The 15,161-nt window shown below is 52.1% G+C and overlaps 2 protein-coding genes across 2 annotated transcripts; one reads left to right on the plus strand and one right to left on the minus strand.

Moving 5' to 3' along the window:
• Positions 1–1,079: 1,079 nt before the first annotated feature.
• Positions 1,080–13,146, plus strand: UBXN11 (UBX domain protein 11). The gene is made up of 14 exons (XM_030504851.1): positions 1,080–1,089; positions 1,535–1,561; positions 2,176–2,268; positions 2,525–2,625; positions 3,378–3,432; positions 4,588–4,664; positions 5,146–5,260; positions 6,631–6,848; positions 7,185–7,262; positions 8,588–8,708; positions 9,460–9,563; positions 9,790–9,863; positions 10,531–10,677; positions 11,472–13,146. Exons 1-14 carry the CDS (start codon positions 1,080–1,082, stop codon positions 11,638–11,640), a joined length of 1,389 nt encoding a protein of 462 aa, XP_030360711.1. The 3' UTR covers positions 11,641–13,146.
• Positions 13,147–13,172: 26 nt separating this feature from the next.
• Positions 13,173–15,118, minus strand: SH3BGRL3 (SH3 domain binding glutamate rich protein like 3). Its single transcript, XM_030503614.1, is given in 4 exon segments — positions 13,173–14,092; positions 14,455–14,622; positions 14,946–15,025; positions 15,028–15,118. Coding segments are annotated over 4 exon segments (405 nt in total). The 3' UTR covers positions 13,173–14,026.
• Positions 15,119–15,161: the final 43 nt, after the last annotated feature.

A 15,161-nucleotide genomic window follows, 5' to 3' on the forward strand; every position in this document is an offset into this window, starting at 1 on the left:
CCTCTGGCTGAGCTCTGCTTCTTCCCAGGGCCTCCCTGTCCTGCGCCCTACACCCATGAAGGACTCATAGTGGATATGGGTTAAACCCCTCCCTGATTCAGTGGGAGGGTTTTGCAAATTGTGGCCAGAGTTTCAACCAAGGAACAAAGCTCTTTCCACGCAACTCTGGCAGGAGCCGGGTCCGAGCTGTCCCTCTGAATTTCAGTTACACACCTGGAGTGGTCTGATCCAGATAACAAATAGGGAAACACTCCATTCCAGCCCCCCCAGCATCCATCTCCTCACGAGCAGATCTTGGAGCTCTCTCACCCACTCAACTGCAGCAGCAGGAATCAGAAGGGATTTGGTTATTTTAAGATGGTTAGAAATAAGCTACTGCAATGTGCCAAGCTCATCCAGCTGCTGTCTGGTTCTGTGTTGGTGAAGCACATCACAGTGCAGAGGGGAAGGCTTCTCTGCTGCAAAGCTTCACCCAATTTAGTTGGGTTTTTGCACTTCATGAACACTTCAAAACGAGTCTCAGGAACAGCCAACATCCCATCAACGTGCTAAAATGAGCCGGTTCCCTCCAACCGGCGCGGCTGAGCGCTCTGGAGCAGCATGGAGGTGGTGGGCAGGATGCGCTGGGCTGGACTCTGGGTGGCGGCAGGCGCTGGATGGAGTTGAGAGCACCAGCGAGGCCAAACCAGCGTGCGGTGAGCACACAGCGCCCGAGGCAGCGGCTGGGGGGACCAGAGCGTGTCCCCCGAGCGGTGCCGCGGGTCGGGCTGTGCCGCACAGCGCGGCTGCGAGCTGAGGGCGTGCGGAGGTGGCTGAGGGAGGGCAGCGCGGCTCCTGCCCCGGCGCTGGGGCACGTTTGGGGCGCTGCGGGACCCGCTTCCCCCTCCCGGCTTATCCCCGCTCCAGGCGCGGGTTCGGCGCTGGCGAAGGGGTCCCCGCAGAGCACCGGGCACGGCCGAGTGGAGACAGAGCGGTGCATGCTGGGATTTGTAGTCCCCGTGCTGCCTCGCCCTCCACGTCCCCAAGGCTGAGCCAATCGCAGCGGCCCTCCGTCGCCGTGGCAACCGCCTGTAAACAAGATGGCGGCGGGTGAGTGCTGCGGCAGCGCGGGGGGACCCCCGAGGTTTGGGGAGCCCCCAGCACACACACACACACGGAGGCACCGCCGGGCGGTACCCGGTTCCCCCCATCCTTTTGAGCCCCTTTGTGCCAACGATCCCTCGAAAAGAGGATCGCTCCCGGCCTTGTGGGACCCGCCGGGCTGCACACAGCGGTGACAGGATCAGAAGCAACACCGGCTCGAACAGAACTCCCCCAATTCCTTACCGGCATCGGTCCCCAGCAGGTACCGGGGATACAGACCAGTCACGTCTCACAGCACGTTTGTGTTTCCTCAGGTTCAAGCAGAGAAAAGCTGCTCTCTGCAGCTGCAACAGCACCTTTTCATCTCCATTTAAAAAGTTACCCCATCGAGCAAATCCTCACGAAGTTCATGAATCTGTGCTTTATTTTTACATGTTATCCCCTCATACAGAGCTGCCCAAGTTCATTGCCTCCACTGGTGAGGCTTTTCTTGCCATCCTACGTGTTTTGCAATGGTTGTAGCTCTTTTCCTCCTACATGTGTCCAAAATCAGATAAGAAACAAAAGGTTTCCATATCTTCAGCAAGACCTAGAGCACATTAAAGCTCTGGTACAAAATAGAAATCATCTATTAGAAAATTAGAATCATCTATTTTTACATCTCCATTTTAGGTCACACCCTTCCTACTGCATCTTACAGCAAAATCTCCCTTTCCACTGCAAGTGAAGCTTCTGTTAATCCCAGGGTGTTGGGCTTTTTGTTCAAATAGCTCAATATTACCACTTTCTGCCTCTCTGTGCAGTGCAGGATGCTCTCTACTGGTGTCACAGTCTCTTTCTGCAAGCCCCATTTCGTGTTCACTCTTCCCAGCTGCTGAGATTGCACCTTCCCTTGAGTCCTGGCTCATAACAAGCTCCCACATACACTCATTAGGCTGGGAGTGCCTATGGGATTGAATGGGCCACCCTCCTTTCTCCTGCCCTCTCCTCCCCTCAGCATAACCCCAGTATTCCTTTACCTGCTTTTGAAGAAGTTGCAGCTAAAACACTGACCTGTTTTCTTTCTTTCATGCTCTTTGTGCCTCTCCTCAGAGGATGCCAGCCTGTCTCCTAGGACGGAGAATCCAGAGCAAGGCAGTCTCCCCTCGTGCTCGAAGGAGACAACACTGGAAAAGAACACGCAGGGTAAAAGTCCCTCAATGATTGGGGGTTTCTGGGCCATCACAGTCTCTCAGTGACAGTCTGGTGGGCTCAATACCCCAGGCCAGGGGTAATTCCCCTCTCACATACACTGTATCAGTAATACAGCCATCTCCCTAAGGAATTCCTACCCAGTACCCTGCAAACGGACCCTTGTCCTACCTGTTCTGGTAGAACAGGAATCATTGCATGGGGTCCCCTGTGGTGCAGAGGATTAAATAACACAGGTTTGTGCTTTCAGACACAGCTCACACTGACACGGAGCTCGAATCCTCCATGATGCAAAAAATCACCCTGTTGGAACAAAAAATAGCAGAACAAGCAGAAGAAATCCAACTGAAGGTAAAAATCCTGCCCTTATCGAACCTGTTCTGTGCCCTGCTTTGATGGTAAAGCCACAGTAGCATTACACGTAGACACCTACACATCAGACCTAGTTTGCATAAACCAAGTTCATCTGCAGCCCGCTCTGTTGCACAAACAAGCCTTTTCAGAGCACCAGAGCAATCGTATTGGTCCTTGGGGTGGGAGAGTGAACAGTCCCTGCTGTAAGTGATGGCTCGGAGCATCCTGTCACTGATATGAGCTGTTTGACTTCAGCCCTGGGTTTTCCTTTTGCTTTCTGAGACAACAACTGCTCACACAGCAGAGTCAGCCTGGAGCTGGCCTCTTTGCATGGCTGCAGCTTGCAATAAATACTCTTTTGTGTTTGGTTTTAAAGAGGTGGCTAGGGAGATGCTGGTTTCATTTCTAGATTAGCTACTTCCTATAAGTCAGAGCATGAGCTGTGCCTGAGCTGGAAGCACAAGGGCAGGAGTCTGGGTGTTCCCCTACAGCTCTTGTGCAAATGAAGGAGGGGGAGACAGGTCAGTGTTCCCTCACCTATTCTTGGAGCAGTGTATTTATATCCCACCCCTCATTTGAGTCTAATTTGTGAGGTGATACAGCCTTTCTGACTTATTCTGCCTCTCTCGGAACGGGGTGAGAGGACGTGCACCACTGACTCACCTAGCCAGGACTAATTGTGAAACTGTGCCTCAAGGTCCTGAAGGCCAAGGAACTAAATAAGGTCATTGTTTGTTCTGGTCCTGAAGGATAGGAGGATTGCTGAGCTTGAAGAGAAGATGAAGACTCTTCAGAAAGAAGAAGGTAAAAATTATTCTACCCTTGGTGCCTTGCTACCTGCAGGAGAGCTACAGAGCTCCTGGTACTGCAGCAGAGCAGGCTTGGAGGCCTCCTCTCTGAGCCATCCTTACCTTAAAAGCCCAAAAGCCTCTTCAGTGAGTATCAGTTACACAGACGTGGAGCCTTCTGCCAAAGCAGATCCACACTTTATACTCACATCAAGGCCAGGTTGGACACAGGGGCTTGGAGCAACCTGCTCTAGTGGAAGGTGTCCCTGCCCATGGCAGGGGTTGGAACTGGATGAGCTTTAAGGTCCCTTCCAACCCAAACCATTCTATTGCTCACCTTTTCCGGTGCAGTGAAAAACATTACTTCCTGACCTATTTTCTGTGGGTTGCTAAGTTTCCATGAGTATAAACCAACTACACAGGAAAACAACCAAAACAAACCAGTAAATACTGCAGAGTTCAAACAAGCTGGAAAACCAGAGCTACTCACAGCTGAGCAAACCCAAAACTCTGCTTGGGATCTCAAAGAAGATTCCAGGCCCAGGCTCACTTGTCCCGGGAGGCAGCCTAACTTTAAATTGAGCCCAACTGTGAGTGACTCACTGAAGGTCTTTTCCCCCATTACGCTCCTTGGAATCCAGCAGCTTCTCCAGCTGAGCCCAAACATGTTTCCTACAATGGCCGAACTGCCTTGTAAGCACAAGGCTGTAGTAAGCTCTCAATTTCCTGAGCAGAGAACACAAATATGCCTGTCAAACCACAGGCATGTGTTTTGTACCTCATTGTGCATTGTCCTAGCCATTCAGCCCAGGTTTCTCAACCCAGCTTTAGTGGACACCTGCTAATTTTTTTAATAGGTCCCTTAAGACTGAGTAAGCTAAGCAATTCTCATCGTTTAATTGCCAACAGCACCACTCAGAGCAGCTTCCTGCAGCAGAAAACTCCACCAGTATCATCCACAACTACCTTTTGGTCTGGCGGCATCTTTATCAAACTGCTGCAGGTTGAATTGTCAGGGACCAGCAAGCAGAGTTCATGTTCAGCTCCTGTGTCTGGTGGACTGGAGCTCACTAGGGCACAGCCAGGTACTGCTGCAGCATCTGTGCTGGGTGACACAGGTTATCTATAGCTCTTAAGGCTGTACAAAGGAAAAACAAGTCTTCCTTTTCAGATGCTCCTGACTCATGCACAACAGAGGAACTGGAAATTAGGTGCCTTCAGCTGCAGCTCCAGGTCTGGGAGATGGAGGTGAGACACCTGCTTCACTTGCCCTAAGCCATCTGCACCTTTGGTTTGAGATCATTGCAGTCCCAGGCTGCTCAGTCTTTTTCAAGCTGCCACTTTGATGATCATAATTCACCACCTCACCCCTCTGAAAACAAAGAACGAGTTCGATGGGAGCTACAGGGCAGCAGGAAAAGATACACAAACATCTGTGCCTCCTGCAAGCCTCTTCATTTTGACATCTAGGACTGTAGAAATATTCTTTGCAGCTACTACAGCCCTGGGAGACTACTGCATCACTACCAATACTTTCATTCTCCCTTTTGCCTACTACTAGTAGAGCAGCTGCTACTACCACCCTGCCAGGGCCAAAGAAGCCCAAGACAAACCTTCTCTTTCACCTCTCCTTCTGCTCCTCATGATCACAGCTGACCACTCTCAGGCTTCTATTTCTAGTTCTCCGAAGCTCTGGTCTACAACACTGACTTGTGCTTTCCTCTCCCAGCGGTTTCTGAACGACTATGGTCTGATTTGGGTTGGAGAGAGACATGAAGAACTGGAAGATGTAGAATTGCTCAAGGATGAAGAAGAGCTGCCTGGAAGGAGCTTCTGGAAGCCAGGTAAAGCACCAGCACTCCTTGCTGAAGCAGCTATCCTAACTCTCATTGCATGCTTAGAGAAGGTGTGATACTCCCCAGAGTAGGTAAGCAGCAAAGACCCAGAATTTGCATCTTCAGAATTTGTGATCCTGTGCTGAGGTCTTCACCTCAGCCCATCTCAGGGACATGAAGCAATTGAACAGGAGCTAAGCCAGGCAGAACGTTGGTATTTTATACATCTATATTTTGTAAGCCCCATTTAGGGGATGAGGAGAGAACCCAATGGCTGAGCCACATGGAAGGAGACCCTCAAAGCAGCTGCTCCCTGCAGAGTTCACATACCCTGAACGTTTGAAGCTTGATTTCTCTAATAACACTGACAAAAGTGGGTGGAAAATGGAATCAGACGCTTTGTGTATATAGTAGCTGTAGTAACTTACCCATATTGTCTGGCTCCTTCAGAGAGTATTGTTTGCCTTTCCTCCCAGCCACCACGTGAGTGGTTTAATTGAGACCTGATTGTGCAGGATGGGGTCCAAGCATATTTGGCAACGGCTTCTTAGGAAGTGGTAACAGAAGGGAGGGAAAAAAAAGGATACTTGGGCTGTAGAGCCAATGATACTTCCTGACTGCTATGCAAATATTAGCGAACTAGTCCTTCCCTCCCTCAGATACAGGAGGGGAGAAAACTGGGGAAGCAGTAGAGACTTTCACTGTTTTCAGCACATCCTTTTTAAGGACTATGTCCTAGCCCTCCTTTATCAACTCATAAAAAAGCAGAACAGAAACCATCAGAGTCTTTACCCTCTCTCATTTCCTCTTCTGATGCTATTCTTCTGTCCCATCACCTCTCACTTCTCCACCCTCCCCAAGCACCCACAGAAACATCCTCAGCAGCGCCCCAGCAAGAGAGAGCAACCTGCTGGTGGCAAGCAGCAGGCACCTGCCCCTCTTTACACCGGCATTTCCTCAGTGAGTCTGCCCTGATCCATTTATCCAACCTACTTCATCCAACTAGTTCTTTTCTTCACTGTGCATTTTACAGCACCACATTAAGGGACAACAAAACACTTCTGAAATTACAACCAAAGACAATGAGCTGAGCGTGGTCTCTAAAGAGCTGGCTGCATCTGGAGTTATATTAGCTGGTAGCAAAGGTCTCTTTCCCTGCTGCCCTGCCCCTGTGGTTTTGCACACACACCCATGTAAACCTGGCACTGTTGCACCACAGCAGCTCAGCGTTGCACCATGCTTTGTGAAAACAGGAAAGGCAAAGCATGGAGAGGCAGCCCCACAGCATCAGGGCTCAAATGCACCTCAAATTCACAGAGAGCTGAAAGCTGCTGAGCTGGTGTCCCCTTCCCCCTGTAACTCTGGTCCCTGTGCCACAGGTGAAGCAGTTGTTCCCCAACACCACATTGATTTTGATTTAATCTTGGAGAAGGTGAAGGATCTGAACTTGCTGGCTGGAGAGGGCATTTCTCACATCGAGCACACGCCTGGGGGGGCTCGGCTGAGACAGCGGGAACCCCTCCCTCTCACACTGTATCAGAATGGGATTGTCATGTTCAACAGAGCCTTCCGGCCCTATGAGGACCCATCCACACAGGTATGGAAAGGTTCGTAGAGGAATTAGGCTTAGAGCCATCCTGCTACAGCATTCACTAAGCCCCAGGAGAGGGAATGGAAAGGAGTAAGGCTTGTGAGCTCATCTCAATCCTAAAAAGGAGCATCTAACAGAGAGCTCCAGCTTCTCACCTGCATCCCTTTAAAGCCTAGTATGTCTTTGTAGGGTAATTTTTAAGAGATGGAGATTCTGGGTCTTTCATGCAGACTTTTCTGCACAGCAATAACACTGCAAATAGGAGCAGCCCGGAGGGAATGGATCAGTCATGAGATAAATAGAAAGTCTGAGGTATGCCCACAAGCTCTTGTTTTGTTTCAGCAATGCCTACAGGATATTATGGATGGCTATTTCCCTTCGGAGTTGCAGATGCATTACCCTGATGGCATCCCATTGCAGGTAAAGCAGCGCAAAGCTTGTTCAGGTTTTTTTCAGCAGTCTGCCAGATGCTCCCCACAACAACTTCAGTTTGAGGTTTCTGAAGGCAGGGTACATCAAGATTAACTCTGTGCATGTGTGTCTCAGGAAAAGGGTGGCTGGGAACACACCTGCTAGAGCCGTTACAGGAAGTGAGTGTTTCTGCATCAAGACTCAATGGTTTCTCTCCCTCAGTGAATCTTGGCTCAGCACAAGACTTCTGAGAGCACAGCAGGCTTTGTAGTAGAGAAGCAGCACATGCAGCATGTGAAGAGCTGTGTAATGAAGAAGAGGAAAAAAGTTCTCAACTCGCATGGAAAAGCTTTTTAAAACAGATTGAACAAGTATCTCTCAAGGAGGATGTTGTGAGAGTTCATTTTGCCACAATTTAAATGGATTTTGCCACCTGATGAGTTCTTCTAGGCTCCACGTTTTGATTTCTCAGAAATGGCAAAAAGCCAAGGCCACCTTTTCAGGCAGGAAGCAGGCAGAGAGCCTCAGAGGACTCTAATCTAGGTCTTCATGTGCATCCAACCAGAGGGGTGCACCTCCCCACTGCCACAAAGAAAGCAGGGCAAGGATGAGGTCAGGACAGCCAGAGTGAGCTGTAGGTGCGGTAGTTAGAAAGTCAGCTGGAGTCAGGATTGTGCAAAGCTCATGGGCCTGTGGTTCCCTATAATCCATGCATAGCTGGCTGCATCTGGAAGCCCCAGGACACTACAGTAATCAGGGATAAATACAGACACAGAGTGCACCCACTGTTTTGGACAGCCAGAATAAGAGGAACATAAGGGGAACCTAGAGAGACAGACAGACATTGCTGGTATTTACACAGCCTGCCCCGCTGCTGGGTGCATCCTGCCTGCCTTGGTTCCTTAGAGCCACCTGACAGTCCCCACTGCAGCCTCTCACTGCCAGATCCCTCTCCAACCCCAACCTGCTGCTTCCACATCACTTTCCACCTGCAGAGCCTTTGCAAGTAGGAAAAGATGAGGTCCAAGCACATTCCTTGTAAGTGCTGTAAGTGCCTGTGGAGATGGACAAACAAACTACCCTGCAGTCTATGTGGGCCATCCCGGGAACTTGAGGGATACGCAAGGATGTGCTTTGTTAGAGAGCCTATACGAGCTGAAAATGCATTTCATTTGGTCAGCTGGAGCAGCTTCCAAGGAAGCAGCTTTCATGGTTTCATCTGGGGTTTACAACCCTTGGTTGTCATTGCTGTGGTTTATTGTGCTTTGACGCAGTGAGAACAAATGTGTCCAACTGTTAAGATTTGCTTATGGCAGCTGCCCTTAATTCAACAGGTCACTGACAGAAGGGACGTGGTGTTTCAGGAGAGACACCTTCCAGGGAGTTTCCCCGGTCATGGCCAAGTGGTTGGCCACTCAAAATCAAGTGAGGTGCAGGAAACCACCGAGATCCCAGGTAAATTCTTAAACCTCTCGTTCTCCCACAAGCTCATCCTGTAAGGGTGGGCATCTTCAAGCCAGACTGATCTTTAACTGCACCAAATATGGGATGATTTCTCTTCAGGCTTTCATAAAAGAATATGGGACATAAGGTTCCTCATTTTGCTTCTAGACTGCAGAAGTCTGAAAGCAATACCTGGCAGGGCTTACGTCAAATGCAGTCAGTTGTATAGACAGAAAATAGTGCGTTTGTGCACGTGTAACTAAATAACTTTGCCCATCAGCAACATCTTCCTGTTTATATGAAACTGTACTACTTGCTTGTTCATCTCAAGGCACTCACAGACAGAAGCTGTGCTAAATGTTTCCTTTATCCAAGTAGTAAAGACAAAATAACTGCCCATTGCCACCACAGAAAAAGGAAGAGACACCAACAAATACACCCTCACAAGATGGAATGATTTCTTAGGCTAAAACCTGACATAGTTTCAGTTTTCCCTGTTCACAGCAGGACTAACCAGGTTTCAACCTGCTGTGCATCCCAGCTGTGTGCTGCACAGTTGCTCACTGCTGAGGTTGACAGTGGAACATTTAATGGGCCAGAAGGCAGGACAAGCTTCAATGGGGGAGACTGAGAGCCAGCCCCAGGCTGGCTAAGGGAGGTCAGAGCTCTCCCTGTCGTGCTCTCTCATCTCAAACCAGCCTATTCTGAGGGCAAATTGTTTGTCAAAAAGGTCACACATGGACACATCTCTCTGCTTCAGCAGGTCCTAAAGTCTCCCTGGAGCAGCTTCTCAATGAGCTTTCCAAACCCTTGAAACATGGAGGAGAAGCAATTGGTGCCCACAACTCAGCCAGAGCAGCACAGCAGGTATGAGTGGACCCCCCAAACACCTAGAGAAGGTGCCAGCAGCGATTCCCTGGGCTCATCACCCCACACAGCGCCAGCACCCCTTCCTTGGGCCTCTGAGCTCTGCATAACCTCCTCCTCCCAGAGAGGCTCCACCAGAGCACACGTGGCACCCTGGCACCTTCTCCTGGCGCTGGCTGCTCTCTGCAGAGCAGGCAGCAGTGACACTCACCTGCTTTGGTTTCAGGGCTCTGACCGGGTGCGGAGCAGCAAAGAGATCCTGGTGGAGACACCCAGGCTGCCTGCCCTGGAGAGGTACAGGCACAGCCCCTGCCCTGTCAGGCTCTCGTCTTCCTCCTATTTCAACACTGTGGGTTTCAGTTAAGGAAGTAAATGGACTTGTCCCTTTTACACCTTAGAAATACAGAAAAAGGCCAAGGTTGGTCTACTTGTTCATGGTAAACTTGCCATCTTTTACAGCTCTAACAAAAAGCTTCTGTCGTTCAAACTGCTACTTATTGCTGTGAACTAGCTTTCCCATCAGCAAGCCAAGGCCTAAGAGTTTGAAACCACCTAAGAAGCTGTTTGTGATCAAGTTAAATGGGAGAATCCCACCAGGAAAGTGATGCCCGAGTAGGAGGTCACACAAACAGCACTTTTCCACTCACTCTTCTGGTGAGACAAGACCCAAATAGCAAATGAAAAAAAAACCCAAGCAGATTATTTTTAATCAAAGAAGTAGGGCAAGGAACTTATCAGACAGCCTGATCTGAAATGAAAAAGCTAAAAAAGGTCAACAACCTTCTTCTCAAGGCACCTTTAGGCAGGAAAGCAAAGCAGTGGTTTGCTCTGTTTTCACACAGTCAGATGGGGCCTTGTTCATCTCAAGGACGTTCCCAGATGTGAAACACCTTCTCGCTGTTCAGGTCACCCAGGCTCTGCCTCCAGCACAGCACTTCCTCAACTGATGAGGTTCTCTCACCCCCAGGGTGAAGGTGGCTGAAGAGGCTGAGGCTCCTGCCCCTGGTGTCTGCGCTCTCCGCATCAAATCAGAGAGCGGGGAGCAGACATACACGGTCAAGATGCTGTTCACAGAGACCATCGGGGACCTGCGCCAGCACCTCGGCCGGGCCAGGTAGGCCTAGGGCTTGCTCCCCTCCTTACCCAGCTCCATAGACCCCGGGGAAGGTTTCCCAGCTGCTGCTGAAGGCCCTGGAGCTCTGCTTCAAAGAGATCAGCCCTAGCTGAGCAGGGCTGAGGCTTACAGCCCCAGGAGCTGCTGGCACCCCTAGAGATGCTCTCTAGGCAGCACTGCCAGGGTCACACTTAACTCAGAGCATTTAACACCCACCTTTGCCAAAAAGCTGACACAGCCACAGATAAGCCTCTTCCGTTCTCTCAGAATTGCCACCCAGCCCAGGTCCATCCCTGCCTTTGCCTGCTTTCAGCCGACTATGCCACCATTCCCAAGGTATTGGTGCTACCTGGAAGCTGAGCTGCAGCCTTCAGCGTGGCCAATGGACCCCTGCTGCTGGATAAACACCCCACTTTGCTCAGCCAGCTCTATATCCTAATGGATTTAAAATGCTGTCCAAGGGCTCTCACACTCCTTTGGGGACAGTTCCAGATGGTTTTTGTTCTCTCCTGCTCCCACTCGTGTTGCAGGCCATAGCCCTGGCCTCAGCCTGAGCCCAGGATGAGCTCACTGCTGTTGGGACACAAGAGCCTCCGTCCCACCGCAGCTGTGCAGCCTGGAACAGCCACCCTCACTCTGGCTGGTTGCATTTGGGCAGGAAGCTCCTTTTTCTGCTCAGCTTGTGCTTGTGAATCAGTCTCTCCTCCCTTCATAACCACAGCTGGATCAGCCAGAGCATCCCTCAAAACCTTTGGGATGGTGCCTGTAGGAAAGACTGTGCTGTTCTTTCCTAGGGGTGGAGACTCCAACTCCTATGAGATCATCAGTACCTTTCCCCAGAGGGTGTACACAGACAACTCACGGAGCCTGCAGGAATGTGGCCTGACCCCCAACGCCTGCTTACTGCTGCAGAGAAGAGACCCTCACCAGCAAGAGGGCTGCAAGCAGCTTAACAACTCCTAGCAAGAGCTGCTCACCCAAATTCTGCAAGAGGAAGGAGCTGCCTTGCACTGTTAGCTCTGTTATAACCTCCCCTAGCTGGGAAAAGAGGAGAGGGGTGACTTTCCAGACTTAGTTTCATTGTGCCATTACCTGGGACAGATTGAAGTGCTCAGAGGCAGCGCGTGGATGCTCTTCTCCAAGGCCACTGGGCTCCTAATGCAGGGGCATTTCTGTCAGCTCAGACCCAAGCCCAGTTTCCTCATCTCTGCTGAAGGTTACACAGGTTGACCCCAGCCCAGGGAAGGCCACCAGCTTTACACACTGGGGTCCTGGCCAGTGGCTTAGCTCAGGGATTCTCTACAGCAGCAGGACAGACAAACAGCCAGGGTCAGTTTGCTTTCCACGCACAGCTGCTCCCCAGCGATTTCACCTGCACTTACACCACGAGATAAACAGGCTCAGTTATACGGTCCCTGGTGAGGCTAAACCAAGAGGCCTTGAGCCGTAGCAAGGTTGGGACTGAGCCAGGCTCGGCTCAGCCAGGAGATCCTGCTGCTGGGTTTCCTGTGCGTGAACAACTCCTTCCCTTGGACAGCCCCCAGCTGCGGCGGGGCCCAGGCTCGCAGCCACAGCGAGCTGCCAGCCCGGCTCCCTCCCTCCCTGCTGCAGCCAGGGGCTGGATGCTGCAACAGGACACCGTGTCATTGGAGAAGAGCATAATCCCTCTGATGCTTCCCTGCTGAAGCCTGAATAAAGCATCTTCCTCCCTCTCCCGTGGGCTGGGGCTGTGCTCTGCAGGCCCCTTTCCAGGCACATTCTTGCCTTTGCAGCTGTGACAAGCTCCCACTTGACTCTCAGCTGACAACACTCCCACTTGTGTGAGGCAGCATCTCCTGGCTGGTTCCCTTTCAGCAGAGACCCAGCTCTCATTCAAAGCTCCCACAAACCCACCGATTTAAGTTGCAGTTTCCAGTTCCATTAGATTTCAAGGGTGCAGTTGCTGCGGGAGGGGGCAGGATACCCAGAGCTCTTCCCAGATCACTCCAACCAGAGCCAGACCCTGCACAACCCAAGCACAGGAAGCTCCACTCCTCCAAACCAGCCACTTCCACAGGCTCCCCATGACTCAATCCCCACAGCTCCAAGCTAGTTTCCTTCCTTTCCCACCTATAGCAGTCATAGGAGCGTATGGGACCCTCCTATAGGGCAGCCTTTTCCACTGCCTCTCTACACCCTGGTCTGTAACCAACCAGGTCATCTTTGTGCCTGGCTGAAGCTGTTCTCCCCTGGGCTGCTGCTCTTACCACATAGAAAAGAACACTTGAGAGAGGTACCTGTCACTACCGAGCTGTAGGATATTCAGACAAGTCCTGTGAGCCTTTGATAAGCAGCAGACATCTAAGGTGTTAAGATGTTTGTGTCAGGCTGCATCAGTGAGTACAACAACTCGGCTTCTCTGAGCTGGAAATGGCTCAGAATCATTATGTAGGGCGATGTTTAACCTGTAGTCAAAATAAAACCAGATTTAAAAGAAACCCGCCGGTACCACCATGAAAGGTACAGTAACATTTAATAGCATCTCGGAAGACAACACTGGTTATAAACTTCCTTTTTGGCAGGAAAACAAAATGCACTTGGTCCGGGTTGCAATAAAAGCCAACTTAAAGAGGAAAGATAAGACAGCCCGAGCATCAGCTGTGCTGGAGCAGCCCTGAGCCATTAACGCTCACCAGGGAGCCCTGGCACCAGAGCAGCACAGGTCCCACCTCTAGGCCCATCCATCCCCCCAGGCAGCCTGCTGAGCACCAGCATTCACCCCCAGCCCTGGGCTTCCCTGGTGGGTGGTCAGGCCCCAGCTCTGTGCAGTATTTTTGCATTAAATTAAGACAAACCAGAAAAAAAAAAAAAGGACTTGGTTGCCGTAATCTGTGCAGTTGAGATGAATTAAACAAAAGTAAAATAAAAAAAGGGAAGTGAGGCAGCAGGGTTTACAATTTTAACAGCAACTGGGAGAAGTGGGAAGTAACATCAACCCTAAGCCCTTCCCTCCTGAAGCAGAAGCTCTCCCTGCAGAGGCGAGGGCTGACAGACGGCTGCACTTCACGCAGCCCCAGAGGCTTTGCTGTGTACGGAGGCACTGGAAGCTGCCGTGAGCCAGGCCCAGCTTTGCTCAAAGGCCATGCGCAGCGAGCGTCAGACTTTCTTTGGATCCCTTTGAGATGATATCAGGGTTAGGCAGGAGGGAATCGTAGGCAGCTGCAATGAGTAGTTTTGGTCATGGGTTTCCCTGTGCTGGGATATAGGTCGTGGTGCCAGGACAGTGCTGACAACCTGGAAGTGAAGGTGGTCGGAGATGAGGGTGCTCAGGAATGCAGGTAGAGTCCAGGACGAAGGGGGAGCCCGGGGCTCAGGCCAACTTCAGGAACTCCTGCAGGGTGTTTTGCTCCACTGCTTCCACAAAGAGCTCATAATCCTGCAGGGAAAAGCCACAAGTCACTCACAAGGCAAGAGCAAGCAGGCTGCTCGCACCAGTCCCCTGAGCATGCAGCACAAACCAGCTCATGGCACAGCTGCCAGTCAGTTGTGTGGAGAATGACAGGGTGACATGAGGATGGCCCCACACAGCACAGCCCCGCTGCCCACCCGTACCCCAAGTCCCCTGCCCGGATCCCCTTTTTCACAAGCCACTGTGCTCCGTCCCCCCTGGCAGCACCTTGTCCGTGTGCCTCACAAGAAATGCTTTTTAAAAGGCATCTTGACACCATTCGTAGCAAAAAGAAGGGGACGGGACTGTGCCCACCACCCAGCCTCCACGGTGCTGAGCACAAGCCTCACCCCGCAGTAGTGGTCTCCGTTGACGATCTGGGGTGGGATGGCTTTGGGGTTACCGGCCTTCGCCCTCATCTCCTCCCGCAGAGCGTTGTCCTGGGAGATATCCACCAGCTCGTACTTGATGTTTTTCCCATCGAGGATTCTGGTTACTTCGCTCTGTTGGGATTTGATCTGGAAGCCGGGCAGGAAAGGCGGGTTATGGGGAGCTGGAGAGGAGCCCGAAGGGCGGGCACGCACCCCAGCGTGCCAGCCACACTCTGCAAGCGCTCCTGGAGCCACTGCTCCGTACGGGCCATGATCCACATCCCACCCGGACACGGGGCTCGGCCCTGCGCGGGGCGGAGGGGGACACCCAGCGCGGAGGGATGGATCCAGCGCAGCGTGAGCAGGGGAGGGGACTCCAGGGATGGGTTAGAGACGCCCACCCCAGGGAAGAGGGGCCCCGGGACACGCAGCCCTGCCCCAGCGGAACCCGGGGCGCCGCCGCCGCTCACCTCCCGGGAGCCGGTCACCGAGGTGCTGTAAACCTTGAGGGTGCTCATGCTGCGATCGCGGCCGCTCCCTGCGCTCAGCCCGGCGGAGGGAGGGACGGAGGAAGGGAACGGGCGGCCCCGCCGCCGCCCGGCATGTGACTGCGGGGACCAATGGGGCCGGCGGGTCCGGGCATGCGGCGTCGGCGGGGCCCGGCCCCGGGGAGCCACCGCCGCACC

The sequence above is a fragment of the Strigops habroptila genome, chromosome 12 (assembly GCF_004027225.2).
Source record: "Strigops habroptila isolate Jane chromosome 12, bStrHab1.2.pri, whole genome shotgun sequence".
Classification (NCBI taxonomy): domain Eukaryota; kingdom Metazoa; phylum Chordata; class Aves; order Psittaciformes; family Psittacidae; genus Strigops; species Strigops habroptila.

What these genes read in the sequence shown, in the direction of transcription:
- UBXN11 (XM_030504851.1), top strand. An exon ending in CAAGTTCATTGCCTCCACTG is followed by an intron (nt 1,562 to 2,175) that starts GTGAGGCTTTTC and finishes GCCTCTCCTCAG; the next exon opens with AGGATGCCAGCCTGTCTCCT. An exon ending in ATGAGGACCCATCCACACAG is followed by an intron (nt 6,849 to 7,184) that starts GTATGGAAAGGT and finishes GTTTTGTTTCAG; the next exon opens with CAATGCCTACAGGATATTAT.